The 18,906-nt window shown below is 48.3% G+C and overlaps 7 protein-coding genes and 1 long non-coding RNA gene across 11 annotated transcripts; 5 read left to right on the top strand and 3 right to left on the bottom strand.

Moving 5' to 3' along the window:
• Positions 1–2: 2 nt before the first annotated feature.
• Positions 3–2,440, bottom strand: LOC112348924. Its single transcript, XM_024682305.1, has 12 exons — positions 2,131–2,440; positions 1,906–2,072; positions 1,463–1,843; positions 1,186–1,395; positions 1,050–1,132; positions 836–1,003; positions 703–781; positions 609–654; positions 473–555; positions 333–420; positions 198–273; positions 3–143 (listed from the first exon to the last, which is right to left on the bottom strand). The coding sequence occupies exons 1-12, from the start codon at positions 2,179–2,181 to the stop codon at positions 94–96; spliced, it is 1,482 nt and encodes a 493-aa protein (XP_024538073.1). The 5' UTR covers positions 2,182–2,440; the 3' UTR covers positions 3–93.
• A 142-nt stretch (positions 2,441–2,582) lies between these two features.
• LOC9655765 (ADP-ribosylation factor) lies at positions 2,583–4,292 on the top strand. Of its 3 annotated transcripts, XM_024682329.1 has the most exons (7): positions 2,583–2,733; positions 2,787–2,925; positions 2,985–3,212; positions 3,265–3,381; positions 3,850–3,918; positions 3,969–4,135; positions 4,200–4,292. In XM_024682329.1, exons 1-7 carry the CDS (start codon positions 2,585–2,587, stop codon positions 4,201–4,203), a joined length of 873 nt encoding a protein of 290 aa, XP_024538097.1. In that variant the 5' UTR covers positions 2,583–2,584; the 3' UTR covers positions 4,204–4,292. The 3 variants fall into 3 exon arrangements, with proteins under 3 accessions (XP_024538097.1, XP_024538096.1, XP_024538098.1); XM_024682328.1 differs by having other exon boundaries at positions 2,985–3,381; XM_024682330.1 differs by lacking the exon at positions 3,265–3,381.
• On the bottom strand, positions 4,161–5,608 carry LOC9639197 (solanesyl-diphosphate synthase 1, mitochondrial). Its single transcript, XM_002977493.2, has one exon. It carries the CDS (start codon positions 5,496–5,498, stop codon positions 4,290–4,292), a length of 1,209 nt encoding a protein of 402 aa, XP_002977539.1. The 5' UTR covers positions 5,499–5,608; the 3' UTR covers positions 4,161–4,289.
• Positions 5,609–5,630: 22 nt separating this feature from the next.
• Positions 5,631–7,941, top strand: LOC9655766 (CMP-sialic acid transporter 1). Its single transcript, XM_002977327.2, has 10 exons — positions 5,631–5,746; positions 5,797–5,880; positions 5,939–6,153; positions 6,216–6,294; positions 6,344–6,513; positions 6,572–6,758; positions 6,808–6,885; positions 6,962–7,146; positions 7,204–7,435; positions 7,509–7,941. Exons 1-8 carry the CDS (start codon positions 5,651–5,653, stop codon positions 7,076–7,078), a joined length of 1,026 nt encoding a protein of 341 aa, XP_002977373.1. The 5' UTR covers positions 5,631–5,650; the 3' UTR covers positions 7,079–7,146; positions 7,204–7,435; positions 7,509–7,941.
• Positions 7,942–8,556: 615 nt separating this feature from the next.
• LOC9655767 (PX domain-containing protein EREX) lies at positions 8,557–10,821 on the top strand. Of its 2 annotated transcripts, none has more exons than XM_024682327.1 (8): positions 8,557–8,599; positions 8,664–8,756; positions 8,807–8,931; positions 8,982–9,628; positions 9,679–9,843; positions 9,900–10,142; positions 10,197–10,406; positions 10,455–10,821. In XM_024682327.1, the coding sequence occupies exons 3-8, from the start codon at positions 8,847–8,849 to the stop codon at positions 10,731–10,733; spliced, it is 1,629 nt and encodes a 542-aa protein (XP_024538095.1). In that variant the 5' UTR covers positions 8,557–8,599; positions 8,664–8,756; positions 8,807–8,846; the 3' UTR covers positions 10,734–10,821. The 2 variants fall into 2 exon arrangements, with proteins under 2 accessions (XP_024538095.1, XP_024538094.1); XM_024682326.1 differs by having other exon boundaries at positions 8,823–8,931.
• On the top strand, positions 10,819–11,537 carry LOC9639199 (mediator of RNA polymerase II transcription subunit 22a). Its single transcript, XM_002977329.2, has 3 exons — positions 10,819–10,991; positions 11,050–11,112; positions 11,205–11,537. The coding sequence occupies exons 1-3, from the start codon at positions 10,836–10,838 to the stop codon at positions 11,451–11,453; spliced, it is 468 nt and encodes a 155-aa protein (XP_002977375.1). The 5' UTR covers positions 10,819–10,835; the 3' UTR covers positions 11,454–11,537.
• LOC112348931 lies at positions 11,470–11,956 on the bottom strand. Its single transcript, XR_002993220.1, has 2 exons — positions 11,695–11,956; positions 11,470–11,611 (listed from the first exon to the last, which is right to left on the bottom strand). It is a non-coding gene; the product is annotated as an uncharacterized LOC112348931 (long non-coding RNA).
• Positions 11,957–13,013: 1,057 nt separating this feature from the next.
• Positions 13,014–15,823, top strand: LOC9639200. Its single transcript, XM_024682554.1, has 2 exons — positions 13,014–13,385; positions 13,441–15,823. Exon 2 carries the CDS (start codon positions 13,828–13,830, stop codon positions 15,619–15,621), a length of 1,794 nt encoding a protein of 597 aa, XP_024538322.1. The 5' UTR covers positions 13,014–13,385; positions 13,441–13,827; the 3' UTR covers positions 15,622–15,823.
• The last annotated feature ends 3,083 nt before the right edge of the window (positions 15,824–18,906 follow it).

The following is an 18,906-nucleotide window of genomic DNA, read 5'->3' on the forward strand; positions in this document are numbered from 1 at the left end:
AGTAACTTAAGCTGTGAGAATATTTCTTATTGCTGAAAAATAAATGAGATGTATAAGTAATCAACTTTTGAGCAGAACCTGGCTTATTCGATCCTACAAGTTCACCCATTTCAAGGGGTCCAGTGCCTCACCATTCCTTCTAACTGTAATGAAGTGATTAAGAAAAGGAATGATTGATCTATCTCCCAGGAACAAACCTTCAAAATGAAGATGAGGCCCAGTTGCGTGCCCCGTGGCTCCTACCGCTGCGACTCGCTGGCCTCTCGAGACTTGCTGTTACAAAAATAAAACACCCGTTAAAAAAAGCTTAGCAAAACTCACTCCGCAAGTACCTGACCAACGCGAGCATGAATGGCACAGCAATGCGCGTATCTAGTTACAAACCCTCCTTCATGTTGAATTGCAACCAGGTATCCATATCTGCACGACTAGGTAGAAATGAAGCGACCAGGACAGAAAGAGAAAAGAATACCCGCCACTCCATCCGGCAAAAGTTACAAGTCCTCTGTTTGATGCAAGGATTGGACTGCCTTTATCTGCCGCAAGATCTACACCCTGAAACGTGAACTCAAGTTAAAGTTTAGATATGATATGGTGTCGTCATTTACCTCGTGGAAGGCACCCCATCGCCAACCAAACGGGCTACTTATGAACCTGCATTGGAACGAAGTGTAAATGTTTCACACATCGAAAGTTCCTTACGCGTCAGTAAGAGGAGAACTGAATTGAAATCGCTTGTCTCTTGGTTGTTGGAAGCCTTTCTTCTTTGTTTTCCATCGCCCTGCCAGATATACGGCTGTAAGAAAATGATTTCCTGAAGTAAACCGGCAGCTACCTTCAAGCTTGATTCCTCCACTTGCAACTCTTGCTTTGAACGTGAGAGCCGGACCTCCGACTGGATATTTACTGCTTCCTTGTAGCGAAGACGTGTGCCTGGAGAACAATGGACGACTGGTCCTCCGCCTGCCGGATCGTATGTCCGAGATGTCTATACTTGTGGGGTCTGTGAAGAACAAAAATTAAATACATCAATGAGTGCAAGGTTTTACCTGAAGCGATGACAAGGTGGTCGCCTTCGAAAATAGCATCATCCCGCAAATGGTTAAGCTTTTGCAACTCCCTGATGGTTAAACTGGGGAAACGACACCACTTTTTCGAAAACTAAACAGAATAGAAGAAACATACCCGTTGGCACAAGCTATGTCTGCCAAAGTATCGCCATACCGAACCTTGACGTACTTCAATGGCCCGGGCATCGGTTCTTTCCTCCCGGCAATAGGTAAGGGTGTCTCGAGAATGCCATCCAGCAAACCATTCCTTTCTTTGAAGCTTGCTTTCTTTCCAAGGTATGTCCCGTGCAGACGACGAGAGTGTGCTCTATCAATCTTCAACACACTGTAGAAAAGAAAAGAAACAAAAGTTTAAAGCGATCCATGTAAGGAATGACAAAATGGTAGCAAACCTTCCCGTGTATATGGTATCAGTCTGTAGATTGTTTAGCCTGCGAAGAGCACTCACAGTGGTCCCATATTTCTCGGCAAGCCACTCCAAAGAATCCCCGTCCACGACCTTGTGAACTCGATCTCGATCTCTCCACAAGAAGCTCCCAAGCAGCATGAAGATCTTACTGAGCGTCAGATTCTCGGCTTGGCTAGAAAACGAAGAATCCTTCACTGTGCTTGCCGTTGCTTCTCGAGCGTTTCTAGTTTGTGTTATAGGCTGCCGGACACTCACCGGAGGAATGCAAACGTTGGACGAGGAAGAAACTTGTGGAATCCTGATCCGGCTCCCTACGTGGATACTATCTGGATTGATTAAGTTAGGATTGGCCTTGAGCAATGATCTAGAAAAATCACAAGAGAAAGGTTGGCCAAAGAGAACACACGAGCAAAAAGGTAAAGGTACCTCAAATCCACATTGTGACGCCGCCCGATATCATAGAGCCAGTCCCCTCTTTGTACTTCGTGCTCGGTGAATTGCGCCACCGCCGCTGCCGTGGCCGCGGCCGTGGGACGAACATCGCTCGCGGAAGAGAAATTCTCCGACGAGTCCGAGACGAATTTCACCGAGTCCTGGCAATCCGGCCATGAAATTCCACCCCCAGCCAAATCGAAGAACAAGAAGGCATACCTTTGCATTGTATTGTGGCGAAGGCCGGACGCTGACCAAATCCGACACCATCGCCGCGGGAGCTCGCTGGAAATATCAAGATCCACCCTTAAATCCTCATGGCGCCCTACGATCCTCCCTCGGAATTCTCGGAGCCGAAAGAAAGAAAGCCCTCCCGCAATGCGGGTGCTCCATCCCGCTGCCCTAGATCACGCCAAGAAAGCGCCAATCTTCATGCCGGCGGAGCGTGGGGTCGATCGATCGATCGTGGAGCCGAGGGATGGAATCCACCTGTTTTTTGCTACAAGCTATTTCCTACTGTACTGGCTGATGCGTTGTTTGGAAGTGATTGAGACGGGCTCGATGGACAGCGTATTATATTTTAGCCCGTCACTGGACATTCTGGGGCGGAATCCGGAATGTCTAGTTTTCTTCCTATGACCTGGACGATCCAAGCCCTAATCGCTATGATGCTATGCCACAGGAAAGCGCCGGACTTGTGGAGTGGTGCTGCGTCTGGCCATTCTTCGCCACGTCCATGTGCTGCAAGGATCGCAAGAAGATCGTCATCGTGTTGCTGGGGCTGGATTCCTCGGGGAAATCCACGCTGCTAGCCAAGCTTCGGTATCCCGCATTTTCTTGTTCTTTCGAGATTTCTCCCGGAAATCTTGGAGCAGGAAGGAGAAATTCACATCGGTGCTCCCGACGTGTGGATTCTCGTGCAAGAAATGGAAGATCCAGGACTTCGCCGTCTATGTGTTTGATTTGGGAGGACGCAAGGGATTCCGCGGCATTTGGCCTCACTACTTCGCAGAGGTAAGTATATTTTGCTTTTGCTTACACAGTGCAGGACATTTTTCCACGGATTCTCTCAGGCCTATGGCGCGATCTTCGTTCTCGATTCCAACGACAAGGCTCGATTCTCCGAGGCCAAAGAGGAGCTCCACAACGCTGTGAGCAACACTTACCTGGCTGGAAAGCCTGTTCTCGTGGTGGCGAACAAGCAAGGACCGGGATCGGCAATGCGATTCGACGATATAAAATTTTCTCTGCGCTCTCTGGAAGCCGCTCACAATCTTGCTGAATGCAAGTGTAATCTACAGGTAAATTTTCTACGTACTATCTCATTAGTTTCTTCTTTCGTTAGAAGCTCAGGAAGGAGACGCTGCGCTGGATGGAGATTTCCAAGAGGGTCTTCAATGGCTCCTAGAGACCATCCAGCTGCAGTACAAGGAGCTGCGAGACCGAGTAGACAAAGACTCGTCGGCTCAGGCAAGAGATCTTTTCTTTGTGTTACCCGAGCTTGTTGTGTTAGGATCCTATCCCTTACACCCTAAGCCAACTGGCTAAAGGGGTGATCACTTGATTGCAGGGCCCTTTCCTTATCTTATTATCCTGACTTGGTGCCTAACAATCCTCCCCCTTATCAGGGAATGATTGTTTGCGATCATACTTAGGCCACCATTGTCTGCGATCATACTTAGGCCACCATCCGGTCACCATGGTCCTTCTTTTAGGGTTTACCAAACCTTGGTTCTCCCTCTAGATCCACCATGTGAATATTCCTCAAAATATTCCTACCCCACTCGTCAGCCACGAGTATCGAACTAGTATCTGATACCATTGTTAGGATCTTATCCCTTACACCCTAATCCAATTGGCTAAAGGGGTGATCACTTGATTGCAGGGCCCTTTCCTTATCTTATTATCCTGACCTGGTGCCTAACATGTTGTGACTAGAGTTATCCGCAGCGAGCTCGAGAAAGCAGGCAAAGAAGCGAAAGGCGAGAGCGCATCAAGCTCATGAAGGTCTCAAAGTCACATATTGATTCCCCTGCTCGCTACATTTTCTTATGCAGGCTTCTCCGAGACTCCATCCCCCAAAAGGCGAGATCCATCTCTCGAAAGCGGAAGCACCATACCCTGTGGAAGATTTGCTCTCAGAACTCGAATCAGGAAAAGAGGCTGTCAACTACGAGTTCCATCAGTCGACAACGTCCTTGCTACTTCCAGGCCAGATTGTCGTGTAAGATCGTCCTTTTTTTCTCTGGTAGAAGTAATATCGTCTTATTGATCGTAACTTTGCGCAGTTAAAACGAGCGGATAAATTCACAGCTTCGTAGCACATCCTTCCTCGACTGCAAAGAAAAAGGAGAAGAATTTAAGTTCTTACGATCCACTCACTTGGACCGTGTAATTACTTGCTCGGTGAGCTCCGTCAGCGCTCTACGACACAAAGACGCCTTGTCCGAGGCCGTGGGAGGAAAGGCCGCGACTGCATCGGCGGCCTTGGACGCGTGCTCCCTGGCCAGCTCCTTGGTCTTGCGGATCCCACTGCTCGCCAGCACCATCTTGAGCGCACTGTCAACGTCCCCGGGATCCTTGAACTTCCGGTCGATGAGCTCCTGTAGCGCCGGGTGCTCCTCGAGCGCGTAGAGCACCGGCGCGGTGGCAATCCCCTCCCGCAAGTCGGAGAGCGCGGGCTTCCCCAGCGACGCCTTGGTGCCCGTGAAGTCGAGGAGATCGTCGACGAGCTGATAGGCGAGACCGAGGTGGCGGCCATAGTCAAAGGCCAGCGCCGCCACCTCCTTGGGGTGCCCGGCCAGGATGGCGATGCACTTGCAGCTATTGGCGATGAGCGAGGCCGTCTTGTAGAAGGTCTTCTGGAGGTAGTAGTCCATGCTCGAGCTCTTCTCGGCGTCCACTGTCCACTGCATCACCTCTCCGGCGACTAGATGCTCGAGAACTTTGGACATGAGGCCGACCACCTCGTCGTTCTGGAGCGTGGAGAGGCTAAAGGCGGCGCGGGCGAGGAGGAAGTCCCCGGCCAGGACCGCGAGCTTGTTGCCCATGATGAAGTTGAGCGAGGCGATCCCCCGGCGCGTGTCGGCGTGGTCAAGCACGTCGTCGTGGAGGAGGCTGGCGACGTGGATCATCTCGGTGATCTCCGCGAGCTTGTGATGGCGCCAGTTCTTCTCATCGCTGGTGGCTGCAGCGGCGGCGGCGCTGGGGAGGACCATTGTGAGAGACGAGGACATGAGGAGGAGGACCATTGGCCGGAAGCGCTTGCCCTCCACGCCCAGCTTGAAAAAGTACTCGGCGGCGGACGCGAGCTTGGGGACCTCGGCGGCGACCATGTCGCGCAGCCGCCGCCCTAACTGGGCCATCTCCTCTGCCACTAGACCAAATGGATCCACTTTGTTGTCGACGTCGATCTTCGGCTCGAGCTGGACGAAGCGGCGAGAATCCCAGCGCGCCGCCAGTGGCAGGAGCTTTCTTGGACAATCGGCCGCCCAGGGATGCGATTGGATCGCCGCCGGTGTCGCTGTGATGGTCGGCGAGAGTGATAGAATCCGGGGGAGAGCGCGGCGCCATACTGTCGCCGCCATTGCTAGAGATTTAGGCCTAACCCGGCGCCCGGCGGCTAGGAAATCGCGATAGCGTACCCCATTGCGATCGCCTCCTTCCTCGTCGCGTTCTTGTCAGCCGCCGTGCTCTCTTTTTAGGGCTTTGAGGGATTGTAAGGGTTTTCTGGCAAGCTATGGGGTCGGGCGAGGACGATGACAAGATCAGAGCGTCCAAGAAGACGCTGACGGTGGTCATTGCGGCCATTCTGACGCTGCTCACGAGCTCGCAGGTGCGTACATTGCTGGATCCAGTGCCCCGATCGAAATTCTTTCTTTGCAGGGGATTCTTACGGCTCTTTCGCAATCCAATGGAGGCTACGATTACGATTACGCTACCGTCCCATTCTTGTCCGAGCTGCTCAAGGTGTGAGATCTTGATCATTGTGAATTCCACTAAAGCTGAGGCTTTCGTGGTATTTTAGCTTGCATTTTCGGGAGTTTTCCTCTGGAACGAAGTGAGATCGTCCAGTAGCACACAGATCACGGGCGATTGGAAGACAATGCGACTGTATCCAATTCCTTCCATCATCTATCTCATTCACAACAATGTCCAGTTTGCGACACTGACTTACGTGGATACGTCGACCTATCAGATAATGGGTAATCTCAAGATCGTCACGACTGGCATTCTTTTTCGGTAAGCTCGGGAATTTCTTTTGATATTTGAGCTTTCATGGTTAAGACGTGGTGATCTCATAGTATTATGCTGAAGAAAAAGCTATCGAACTTACAATGGATGGCCATAGTTCTGTTGACAGTGGGAACCACAACGAGTCAGGTAGAATTTGCATTTGAAAGGAAGACTAAAACGTGTTGTCTTTGAACAGATCAAGGGGTGTGGAGAGAGCAAATGCGAGAGTTTGTTTGCTGCGCCAATGCAAGGCTACTTGCTGGGAGTTTTATCGGCGTGTCTCTCAGCACTAGCCGGCGTTTACACTGAATATCTGCTGAAGAAGAACAACGATTCACTTTACTGGCAGAACATCCAGCTTTACGGGTAAGTAGTTTCATGTAGACTTCACACAAGAAGAAGTGTTGGGCTGATTCAAGCACAGGTTTGGCGTCTTGTTCAACGCCTTGAGACTTAGCGTGGACGACGTGAGTGCCAGCTTCACGAACGGTCCTTGGTGGTTTCGGCTGTTCAATGGTTATAGTTTTGTTACATGGCTCGTCGTTATCAACCTCGGGTGCACGGGATTGTTGGTTTCTTGGATCATGAAGTACGCGGACAATATCGTGAAGGTCTGGAAGTTTTGTTTGCGACTCTTGGAAAACTCGCTTGCTTGTGCAGGTTTATTCCACATCTATGGCCATGTTGCTCACGATGGTGTTATCTATTTACCTCTTCAACCTGCAGCCTACGCTGCAAGTAAGCTATCTTCCCTCTTTGAGCTTTCCTTTTTTTTTTGTTTTTTTTTGCTGATACTGACTTTGGGCGACTACAGCTATTCCTGGGAATTATCATATGCTGCATGTCGCTTCAGATGTATTTCACCCCTCCGCATCTTCTCGTTGATTCGCTTCCACAGTCATCGCTTCCTCTATCCGCCACGAGAACGTAAGACGCAATTACTTTCTCTTTACAAAGAGCAAAATAGAGGAGAGAGCCTCAGAAAGTATCCTCGAGAAGGTTTGATCTGCCATTCATTTTTCTTTGCGCTTGTGCACTCACTGTACGTGTTTGCAGGCGAACTTTGTTGCTCACAACTGTAAGAACAAAGAATCAGCACGTCCAGTTTCAGCGAGGATCACAGAAATTGATCCATCGGGGAAGAAAAGAGAAGCGAAGAAAAAAGCAGCAGCTCTATACACGCGCGACGGCCTCATCACGTATCGCGCTTGTAGAAATACTCGTTGATGCCCGGGGTAATCTGAAAGTGTTTTCGGGTGTAGAGGTACCGTCTCAGCGCGTGATCATGGTACGCTTTCCCTTCCTTGAAATTCTGGACAAGCCCCGCCATTCTATCATCCTTGTTAACTCTGTTGGAACAGTGACGAGACGCTGGTCGTGAGGAAAAAATGATTCAAGCATCGCTACCTGACCTCCGGATTAAGCGTCAAGTTCCTCATGCTCACGAACGACGCCAATCCCACAGCTGCGGCCATAAACGCGATCAAAGGGTATACCTGTTCGATTGATCGATCGTCGAGAATTAGAAACTCGTGACAATGCGAGAGAATTGATGCGTCGGGGCCGAAGAAGTGGAGGGGGAAATCGCACCTCGGGCTTTGTCCATCGCTTGAAGTTCTCAATTTTTCTCCTCGCAATCTCTTTAGCGGAGAAGGCCATTTTCCTCTTCCCGGGAACAGAGCCCTAACTGTAAGTTGACGTGGCGCGAAACGTTTGGCTGTAAAGCATCCGCTGGCGCATTGCGAGATGCAATTTGCATTAGCCGTCGATTCAAAGAAGGTGCTTTCTGGATGAGAATATTTCTAATTCAGTCTCAGAAAACTAGACCTACTGGTTCTGGAGTTGCCGATGGGATCCGCGATTTGGAATCGGCGGATAGGGTAGCTCACAGGGAATAATGGATCTTCGTGCAAATCCAGGGAGATCGAAGCTCGCCGTGTAAATCGTGGGATTGATCCGATGAGTTCCTCAAGGACGAGCCCGCCCCATCACAGGCACGACGGGACGTCGCCGCTGCCGCTGGGAATGGACGCCAGTCCTGCTCCTTCGAAATGGGTAAGTTCTTCATCGAAATCTCCTCCCCTAGGTCGATGTCGCTCGAAATATTGCATGCGCTCGGTCGAATTTCGTGCATTGCGAGCTGAGATTTCCCTCCTCTTTGCAGGACGGCGCCAGCACGATCTGGCCTCACGATCCAAGGACTGGATGGAGCTACTGTGCGACGATCCCTTCGTGGGTGGTCCTTCCGGAAGCTAAGACAGCAGAGGGTACTTTTATCAATCCCACTGTGGTAATTGGTATCTTTTCGTTGGAAGGGATTTTGTGGAGCTGAATGGAATTCTCTTGCAGTTCTACAGGGTGCTCGTGGGGATCCAGTCACCGCAAGGTGTGACTTCTGTGCGGGGTATCCTGCGACGCTTCAGCGATTTCTTGAAGCTATATGCAGCAGTAAGTAGGTGGTATGGATTGTTTTTAGGACTTTTTATTTATCTAGTCATCTGAATTGGTGCTTCCAGCTGAAAAGTGCGCTCCGGAAGAAGAAAATCCCTCCAGCTCCTCCCAAGAACACACTGCTTCGTATCAATTCAAGCCAGGCGCTGCTGCAAGAGGTCTGACTGCGTGCTGCCTTGATGCTGTTCGTTAAATATGACGTTTTCAGACGATTTTTCTCTCAGAGAAGGCATGCATTGGACGATTGGATGAGCAGCCTTTTGAGCGATATTGAAATCTCTCGGAGTGCTCCTGTTGCTGCGTTTCTGGAGCTCGAGGCCGCTGCCCGTTCAGGTATTTTACTTATTTTTTTCTTCGGACGGTGCTGATAAATGCCTTTGCAGCTGCGAGCGCTGCCTCTGCTCAAGAGGACAGTGCTTCAGTCATCGCCGGTTTGGCACTCGAAGACTCTGGTCTCATTGCTCCCAGTTCACTGTATAATGGCTCTTCGTCGGTAGCTTCTCTCCCGGATTATGCTAGCGATGCCGCTTGCAGCACGTCTGGCGTGAGAACACCAACAAGTTTAAGTGAGCTGGGAGTAGAGGTCGAGACAGCAGATGACATAGCCACAGCTCAACGTAAGAAAAAAGGTAAAGACGTAGAACAAGGGTTGGAGGATGGCAAACAGGATAGCGAAACGTCCAAGATATTCAGATCAGTAAGTGAAGCAACACTAGATAATTTTCATAGAAGGAAGGATAGCGACAGTGATATAGCGAGCGAGCAATCCATTCCAATGTCCGTTGAAGGCCCCTCAGACACTTCGTTGGTGCTTGCTGCCGGTATTGAGCGAAGGATGGAAGGGGTGTCCAGTTTTGAGTCCGACATTTTAAAAGGCGCCTCGGTTTTCTTGCCGGCCGATCAGCGAGCAAACGTAAAGAGAGTCATGGCAGCACTTCAACGCAGATTTGAGATTGTCAAAGCAGATATGGAAGACTTGATCACGAGATTGAACCAGGAAGTTGCTGTCAAGGGGTTTCTGACCATCAAGGTACACTTTGTTTATCATAGAGTATTTCGGCTGACAAGAAATCATTGTAGGTGCGAGATCTCGAAGCAGAGCTTGATAATACGCGTCGCAAAAGTCAAGATGTGCTTCAACAAGCTGTCTCTGTGGAGCGTGAGCGAGTAACTGAACTGCAGTGGGAACTGGAGGACTGTCGTACCGCGTTAATGAACGTCGAAGAGTCTTTGCAAACGGAACGGGTGCGTTTCGTCGCAGTTTACTTCAGTTCTTAGTGGTCTAATGATTCTCGTTTCAGAACGATAGAGGCATGGAAAGCGAGAGTTTGCAATCTATACGCGTGGAACTCGACAATTCAAAGCAGCAGGTTGTTCAACTCCAGGAGAAGCTGGAGTCGTTGGCTAAAGAGCGGGATGCTATAGAGGCTCAAGCTCGTGCAGAGAAGAGAATTCTAGCAAAGGAGATTAAAACGTTGAGAAAAAACCAACCCGAGCTCAAAGAGGAACTCGACACAGCACTGCGAATCAAAGCCGAGTTGGAGGTGCTTAATCCGAGCTTTGTGTTGTTTCTAACCTTTCGTGTTTTTCTCATCCAGGGAGTCTTACGGAAGGAGAGAGAAAAGGAAGAGCTAGCGAGAAACTCGAGAGCCAGCTTCATGCACGAGGTTTCAGCTCTTCGACAACGGCTCCAAGAATGCAGTGTTGACTTCCTTGCCAAGGAAGATGGCGCCAAGAACTCCATCTCGAGCGACGCAATGGAGCTTCTCACGACGTCAGATAATCGCATCAATCTCCTGCTCGCAGAAGTAAGCTTTTGTTTATTCCTTTCACCTCTCAAGTTTTTTCCGTCCCAGGCTCGCTTGATGGCGGAAGAACGTGATGAAGATGAAGATGAGCACTATCCCACCGCGAATGGAGCCACTGCGAACTCGAATCCTCCGGATGGAAGTGGAAGCGAGGACGCGGTGAACAAGTTCCTGGTGGACATTCTCATCGACAATGCACAGCTCCGAAAGAGCATGAATTCGCTGACGAGGAGCGCTCTTCTCGCGGTCCAAAAGAGAGACAACATCGAGGGCGCCATGGAGGAGGCGGCTCCCAAGCGCAGCAGCGTGCTCAACAGGTTTTTGTGACGATCGATCGAAAGAGAAAAAAACTAAAAATTTTGATGCTGTAAATGTTTTGCACAGGTTTTAAGCTAAAGAACTATGTTTTAGGGTTCTTGGAGGTTTTGGATGAACAAGCCCGGGCAAGGCGGAGGAGGCGCTGCTGCTACCACGGCCGCGGCGGCAGCTGCGACGATCCACCGGCAGCGAGCGCTACTGCAAAGAGCCGATGCGGACATCGCGAATCTCATCGACAATTTCGCGCATATGCTCAAGGCGGCCAGGGTAAGCGGGCGATTTCTCTTTTTTCCTGTCCTGGTACCAAATGTAGGGGATTTTCTAGGTGAACGATCCCGTGAGGAATGCACAGGAGAACTTCCAGATGGACATCCATGCTTCTAGAGTGGTAAGCCAAAACGAAAAATATTCCATCATTTTTCCTTCAGCCAAATTTCTTCTCCTCTCATGATCTGATGATTTTCCTTTTTGTTCTTCCAGGTCCAAGCAGCCGACTCGCTTCTCAAGCTTGTCTCGGAGCTCAAGCAAAACGCCGTCTTCTCGGATTTCATCTCGCTTAACGAGTGCATCGCCGAGAGGGCCGCCAGATTCGAGGAGCAAAACTCCGACACCGAGAGGCTCCTCTTGAGCGTCGGCGAGGAGCTGGGCGCGTCGCTGGTAGAGCTCGAAACGCACTACTACAAATCACTACAGAGACTATCGCCGGCGGAGCATCAGGCCCAGGAGTGACGAGGAAAAAAAAAAGCTCGTCGCGTTTGTTTGTTTATTACAGGGATTTTGGACTCAAGTCACCACAGTCGTGATCTTTTCAGCCTCGAGATCTTTGAAGAACTTGTGAATCGGGACGAGTTCCTTCCTCATGAACTCGCGCTTGCCATACGCCCCGCCTGGAACAAGCAAGGATCACTCGCTCAAAAACGCGTCAAAGATCAAAAAAAAAAAAAAAAACAACGCAAGAGTGGATTTTTACCAACAATTCCCAGGAAGAAACCCATGCCGAGGTTGAAGACGAGGTTCCGGACATCCTTTGCGCTCATGTGACCCCCCATGTTTGCTGGCTCTTAGTTCTCGAAACGTTACGCGCTTTTAGGCCTTTTCACAAGTAAGCCCTAAAACTGTCGTCCACGTATGCCCTAATTGTTCACAATGGTTGGATTGGAAAGGTGGCAAAGGTGGTAAAGGTGACAAAACCGGCAAAATACCAGTATTTATAGCAAGTTTGGACAAGAAGGCCTCCATGTGCATGAATACAGAGAGGCCACGAGCAACGGAGAAGGCAATGGAAGAAAACAAAGTAGCAACTTGCATTTCATCGATGCCCCTTCTTCTTGGAGCCATGTTTTGGTATTTTGGCGCTGTGTGCGGCATCTTGATCTTGTGCTTGTATGGTGGGTGCTGCACACACACTCACTCCATACAACCCCGCTGGCAAAAGAAAATCAGTCTCCATCCCTTTCCGTACCACCTCATGCACGTGTTCCAACAGTGCTGCTCTTGTTTCCTTTTGCTTTTCCCGGACGACAAAGAGAGAACACTGACAAAAGTTTCACCCGGCGATTCCTGAGAGGGCTTCCAAAGTGCGCTCGTCCGCTGCCCATGCCCGCTCTAAAGTATTTCCGTTTGCTGCCAAGTGCGTAAGCTGGAAATCTATTCTTCAATCAATGATGGGATCGTGTCCTGGCGGTAGATCGATCATGGATCGCTGCTTTGACCGTACTGGCTTTTGGTACACATATCTATATGTATATCATATCACACAGGCGATTTCATATGCTCTTCGTTAGGTAGCGATCTCGAGCTGGTGTTTTCTTCTGATGGATTCGTCGATTGATTGATTCGAGTGAGGGCGACGCGGCACCGAAGAATGAAAGCGAGAGATCCAATCAGTCAGTGAGAAGAAGAGAGAAAACAAGTAAAAAACATTCGGTCGGAGGGACGGGAGCCCTGACCTCCCAACACACAACAAATAACAAACTCGTTCTTCCATGAGCAAAAAATGGCGCCAACGAGAGGCAAGAGATTGCGATCGGAAACAAGAAACACCAGCAGGAACTTAGACTCCAGCAAATGCCCGTGCTGGGCATTTTTAAACTGCTTCTTTCCCCTGCTGCTGTGCGCTCCTGTTCCTGTTCCTGGCGCGGCTGCGGAAGGGAACAGAGGCAAATAATGATTTGGGGCAACAGGGCTGCGAAAAATGCCGGCCTGTGGACGGCCTTTTGCAGGGGAGCACGCGCTTCCGTGCAAATACCCTGTTTAGTTTTGTGTTTCTTTTAGGGTTCATGGCTTATTGTTGTCCTTGGGCTGGGCAGGAGGGCATTTGCTGATGCCATGATGGCGGCATTATCTCGCAGGACGGATTGCTAGAGCGAGCTTTAAAGTTACTCCTCTCTCTCACACACTCCACTTCTTGGAATGGGTGACGGGGATCGAGCAAAAAGTCCACTCCTTGCGACTTCCCACAATTGAATTGAAGCCGGTATAATCGATCGATCACGAAAGAAAACGCAAAGCGCCGCCATTTGCCCCGGCGGATCTCTCTCTCACCTCTCGCTCGGGGGATTTGAAGGGATTTCTCGGGCCGCTTTCAAGACCAAGGAAAGCGAAAGCTCGTTCGTTTTGGCGGATCAAGGGGATTCTTTTCAAAATTCTCCTTCTCTCTTAGTAAGAGCTCACTCATCAAAGCTCTTATTCTCATCTCTTGCTTTTTTCCTCCCAGAAATTCCAATCTTTGTGATTCCTTTCGAATCCAGCGCAGAGAGCAAATGTGGTCCTCACCAATCATTCCTGCGCTGCTCGTCCTGTTCGTCCCATCTCTCTCCTCCTTGCGAGCAGCCATGGCTCGTCGTTAAGCAGCAGCGAGCAAGAAAAAGAAAGGAAAGGAAAGTCGCGGGAGGGAAGAAATGTGTCGGGATCAATCCAAATCAGTCGCTACTGCTGCTGCGCTAGATCATCAGTCTGCTGAGAGTTTCTAATCAACAACCGGCACAGACCCCGACGACCAAGACCACCGCTCATCTCCTCTTCAACCAAAAAGTGGAAAGGAAAAAGAGATCTCTTAGTGCGATAGCGAGGAAGAAGAAAAATCTCCACTCGATCCAAAAATATGGGACTTTGCATCTCTAGACGAGCAGTGGAAGCGAGCGATTCCAGCCAGCACGAGCACCTCTCCTCCTCCAAGATCACTGGAGGAGCTGGCGGCCGCGGCGGTGCGGATGGATCATCGGCATCGTCGTCGCTAAATCCCGCGGCAAGGCTCTTGCTCGACTCGCCACGGATCTCCACCGATATCAGCGAGATGGGCATGCTGGGCCTGCTCTTCCACAAGAGGTACTGCTGCAAGTCCCTCCCCTCCAGCCACCAGAATCAAAGAGGATACCAGAAGCTCGCGCTGGACATCCCTCCCAGCGAGCTGGTGATCCAGCAAAATGCGCTCTTTGAGGAGCAGCGGCGAGACGATGCAATGGAGGAGGAGGATCGCAAGAGAGACGAGGGAGGCGGCAGAGTGGAGGAGGAGGATGATGGGTATCCAGCATTCCAGCCCAATTCAAGGCCCGCCGCGGCGATCGAGCCGCCCATCACGCTGGCGGCGGTGGCGGCGGCGATCAAGGAGGGATCGCGCGTGGGCGGTGGCAGCAGGGGAACGTGGTCATCCGCGGGCGAGGAGTTTTACTCGGACTGGGAGGATCGATCCAGCACAGCGGCGACGGTAGTAGCAGCTCCGCCACCACCGCCGCCGCCGCCGCCGCCGCCGATAGTAAGTACTACTCACGAGCTAGGAGTTTTCGAGGCAGAGGAGTATTTCAAGGAGGATTCTTCCCATCCTTCGAGACCAAACGATCGGGTGGAGGGATCATCAGTCAAGTCTGTGGAAGAGGATTTGATCTCTCTTCCAGTGGCCAAGAGTGAAGACAGGCGCTGTTTATCCTCGCGCTCCTCGTCGTGCTCTTCGTCGGGTGGTGGTGCTGGAGTTGGATGGGCTTCGCTGTGCGCGGGTTCCAGCGCCGTAGAGATCGATCACAAGGTGAAGAGCCCGGCCAAGTCTATGAAGAACAAGGCTGATAACCACATCTACAAGATGCTCAAGCTCCTGGCATCGCCCTCCTCTTCACACCAACCGTCCATGGCAAGCTCTTCCAGCAAGCCGACTAGAGGTGGCGAGCATCGGTCCGCGCGGAAGACACACAAGAAAAAGGCCAGGATCGCCGAGACTCAAGTCAAGGAATGGATGGATCGAGCCAGGAAGAGCCTCGACACGGATCAGAAGAACGCCATGGCCTCATCGCCTCAAAGGTCTTCCGTCACCCAAGAACAAGTGGCGAAGAAATGCCAGGGTGGTGGAACCGGATTTGGGTCGCCGTTCCCAGCGTCACCCAAGCAGCAAAAGAGCTCCTCCCTCGATCAACTTAAGCTCGCGCAAGATCAAGCCAAGGAGGACGATGATCACAACGACAGTGACTCCAGCTCCGACCTGTTCGAGCTCGACAGCGTCACCACCAGCTTGAGCTCGGCTCGCTCTTCTCTGTCCCGGCTGAGCTCCGCGAGATCATCCGTGCGCAAGTCCACCGTCGACGAGCAGGACATGCTACACGTAAATCTCGTCCCCGCGGATCACAGCAGCGCCAAGGTGTTGATATCGTCCTCGGAGGCCGTGATCCATCAAAACCATCACTGCAAAAAGAGTGGAAGCAGGAGGGACAAGGAGGAATTAGATGGTGCGAGCAATGCTGCCGTGCTGATCATGAAGAACCGGAGGCTGCACGGCAGCAAGATTTCTTGCCTGGATTCAGGTCCGCTCTTGAGCATTGTCGAGGAGAGCAAGCCGGCATCAGTGGCTAGCAGCCCCGGTGGATTAAATTCATGGAGCAGCAGCACTAGTGCTTTGACAGTGCAAACATGAAATTAAATCTTGATTGATGGGTCTACTCGGACGGACTTGGTGGTCGGCTGACCATGTCTAGGAGCATGGTTAGAGAGAACTAGGCTGGGGGTGGGGTCCCATGCCTTTGTGGAGAATCACCTAGCAAACTCACGAATGTCAGCTCAGTGGACTTTAACCCGATCTTCTCTCACATTTGTAACAACATTGTTTTGTCTGGCAATGAGTATAGGGTTTAAGCAAACTAGAAGATTTAAAAAGTAAATTTAATTTAAAAAGTTTCGGTGAATATTAAGCAGCTGGTTGGGAAGAGTTAGGAGGCAGTTCCCAAATTTTAAAAGTGCCAATGTTATCAATTTTTACATAGTTTTCAAGGTTCAAAAATATTCTCATTCTTTAAAAAAGGTAGTTTGAATATTCAAAGAATCAATGCATAAATCTATATATTGCAAGTGTGAAAGCCTAGAATATATAAATTTAAAATTTGTATTAGCCCAAAACCTAAGTTTATATATAAAAGTGATTGGTCTAAATTGGATAGTTATTTATCCCCTCCTCTTAGAAGGATGGAAAACAATTATAATTCTCTGATCAATAGTAAAGGAACATTATGAGGCATTGGTGGATCTATAAGTGATACAATTTGTTTTTAATTCCTCTATATGAAATGCTTCAACCATTGCATATACATAAATTCTAGGGGATTAGCTTATTGAATGTTATGTTGAATATTATAAACTTATGACCTAACTTACTACAATATTTGATATGACTAAACAAGGAGACTTGTAAATAAACCATATACCATAAGATTAAGAAAATAAATTACTTTATACTCTTTATATAGATGTGTGAAACACAAATCCCTAAGCCCTAAAGTGGAATAAAAAATATGCCAAATGACAATAATCTTTAAACTCCTTTAGACTCCCACTTAATGGCACTTGCTCTCCTTGACAATGCTCAAGAGACTCCTTTAGACTCTTATCAAAAGCTTCGACTCAAAAAGTTGAGAAGAGTGGAACTCCCAACAAAGTGTTCAAGGAATAAGCACAAAGTGATCAATGAATGAGTCTCTAAAAAAGGACACAAGAAGGACTGATATATAGCAAATGTCATGACACGTGAAAATGTTGGGACCGAGTTCGAGGAGTCTGAGATAGAAGATTGAGTCCAAGACCAAATCTAAGTTCAAATCTAAGTTTGAGATTGAGTCCAAGTCTAAGTCTAAGACTAAATCCAAATACTAATATAAGTCATGGGGTGAATGTCTCTGGGGGGGGATGTAAAAATATAATAAAGAGAGTGTAAGGGTTGGATTTCAATGGAATTAGTTTGGCCAAAAAAGGTCATTGTGACTTAGGAAGGCTACACCCACATAGTGGGTGATGATATAATCATTAAGGAGTCTAAGGTTAAAGTGAATATAAATGGATAAACGAGGTAGTTTAATGAAGTGTTCAAGAGTTGACTCTAGTTCCTTTAGGAGATCGAATGATCAATGCTCCTAATCCAAGTGTTAATGGCACTACCTACTTGGATACTTAGTGTGGCTTATTAAAACCTCACCTTAGCCACATGGCTAAAGCACCTAAAGGTGGAAGGTGGGGAGAGTACCCATGAGGCTCCACTAGAGGTCGAGCCTTCGGGCCTTGACTTAGTATTGGCAAGCACTTTAAAACTTAATGTTGATCGAAGAAGGGATATTGGGGAAAGGTGTTCCCCATGTCTTCGAGCATTCTAATGGTGCTAAGGTGTGGTCAAGGGATGACCACTCATGAATAGATGGCTCAATTTATGGGAGATCGGTTTATGGCTAATATGTCAATGGTATCTTTAGGTGGGTTATTAAGTCTCTAAATTGGGAATAGAGCTTATAAAGGTTGTAAGTGAGATTCTTCCAAGTGGTTAAAGTTATGGTTAAGTGAGTAAAGTATAATAGAAAAAATAGTCACTTACAACTTAGTATCAAAGCTATTCCTTAATTTGACTCTTATTGACAATAAAGTATATCACCATTTATTATTGATATATGATGGTCTCATAAATGAGGCTATACTCAAGGAGTTATATGTCAGAAGGGTATGGCTTTCCACTTTAGTTCAAATGTGAACTTATAGACAATGTGGTGGATAGAAAAGGGCCATTAAAGGAACGACTTTGGGATTTTGGGAATAATAACAAGATTATTCTCATATAGTTGAGAATGATGCTCATAAATTTGAGATTAGAGTTAATGACCAAGGGATGTCAAATATGGATGAGAACACTTGTCTTTGAAATGGTAGCTGGGTGTAGCACATGTAATCATAGAATGAGATTTGGATATACTATTATTGTGTATCTTTAGAACCTTGGGGATAAAATAGCCACTAAGAGCTTTTTCATCAAACAATTGCTCATTTTCCAATTGGTTTAAGGAGAGGGAGATAGGGTCTGCTACACTAGAGTTATTTTTAATTAAGGCCGGAACAACCCAAAGTGTTTTGGGGGGGGGGAGGGTGCTCAAAGGATAAGTTAGTGTTTTCATCGTACGCAAGGATAATTCTGAAAGGTAAAGGTAATCTATGTGGAATAAAGGATAATCAAGTGTCAAAGTAACATTTGCAAACATTATCTTTATAAATAGAACGTGAATATAAAAAGCTGTATTCAAGTGTGATGACACTTAAAAAATAGCCATAAGGCTAAAATCTTACAGGACGTTGCATTTACAAAGTCCAAAAAGTTGAATCACTTAATAGAGTCAAGGGATGATCCCAAAGGATTGAAGAAAACATATTTAGGTAGAGGTGTGTTGTACTTAGTGAAGGATTGGGAGGATCCAAATATAAGAATAGTGGATATCTATAATGCACTTTATCTTTTTCTTCTTAAGTCAATTGGAAAAAGGGCAAGAGAGCCCCTAATGGCTATTTTATCCCCATTTATCCCCCAAGGTTCCAAGGATCCATAGTGATAGTATATCTAAATCTCATTCCGTAATCATATATGTTACATTCATCCCCCTTTCAGAAATGTTAATATCTACATTAACTCTAAACTAACAACCCCTTCTGAGCTAAGAGGAACTAACACCTCCATTTTCACACTAAATTTACTAATCCTTCCATTGTATCATATGATTTAAAATTTATGGGTAGGAATATATTTTATTCAAGGGTATAATATATTTTAAGTAGCCATTAATAAATGGAAATTGAATCTATGTTATTTGCTTCAATACCACATGTAGTGCACCCTATCTTTCTCCTCTTGAGTTAACTGAAAAAGAGGTAATTGCTTGATAAGAGAGCCCTTAGTGGC

The sequence above is a fragment of the Selaginella moellendorffii genome, unplaced genomic scaffold (genome assembly GCF_000143415.4).
Source record: "Selaginella moellendorffii unplaced genomic scaffold, v1.0 SELMOscaffold_34, whole genome shotgun sequence".
Classification (NCBI taxonomy): Eukaryota; Viridiplantae; Streptophyta; class Lycopodiopsida; order Selaginellales; family Selaginellaceae; genus Selaginella; species Selaginella moellendorffii.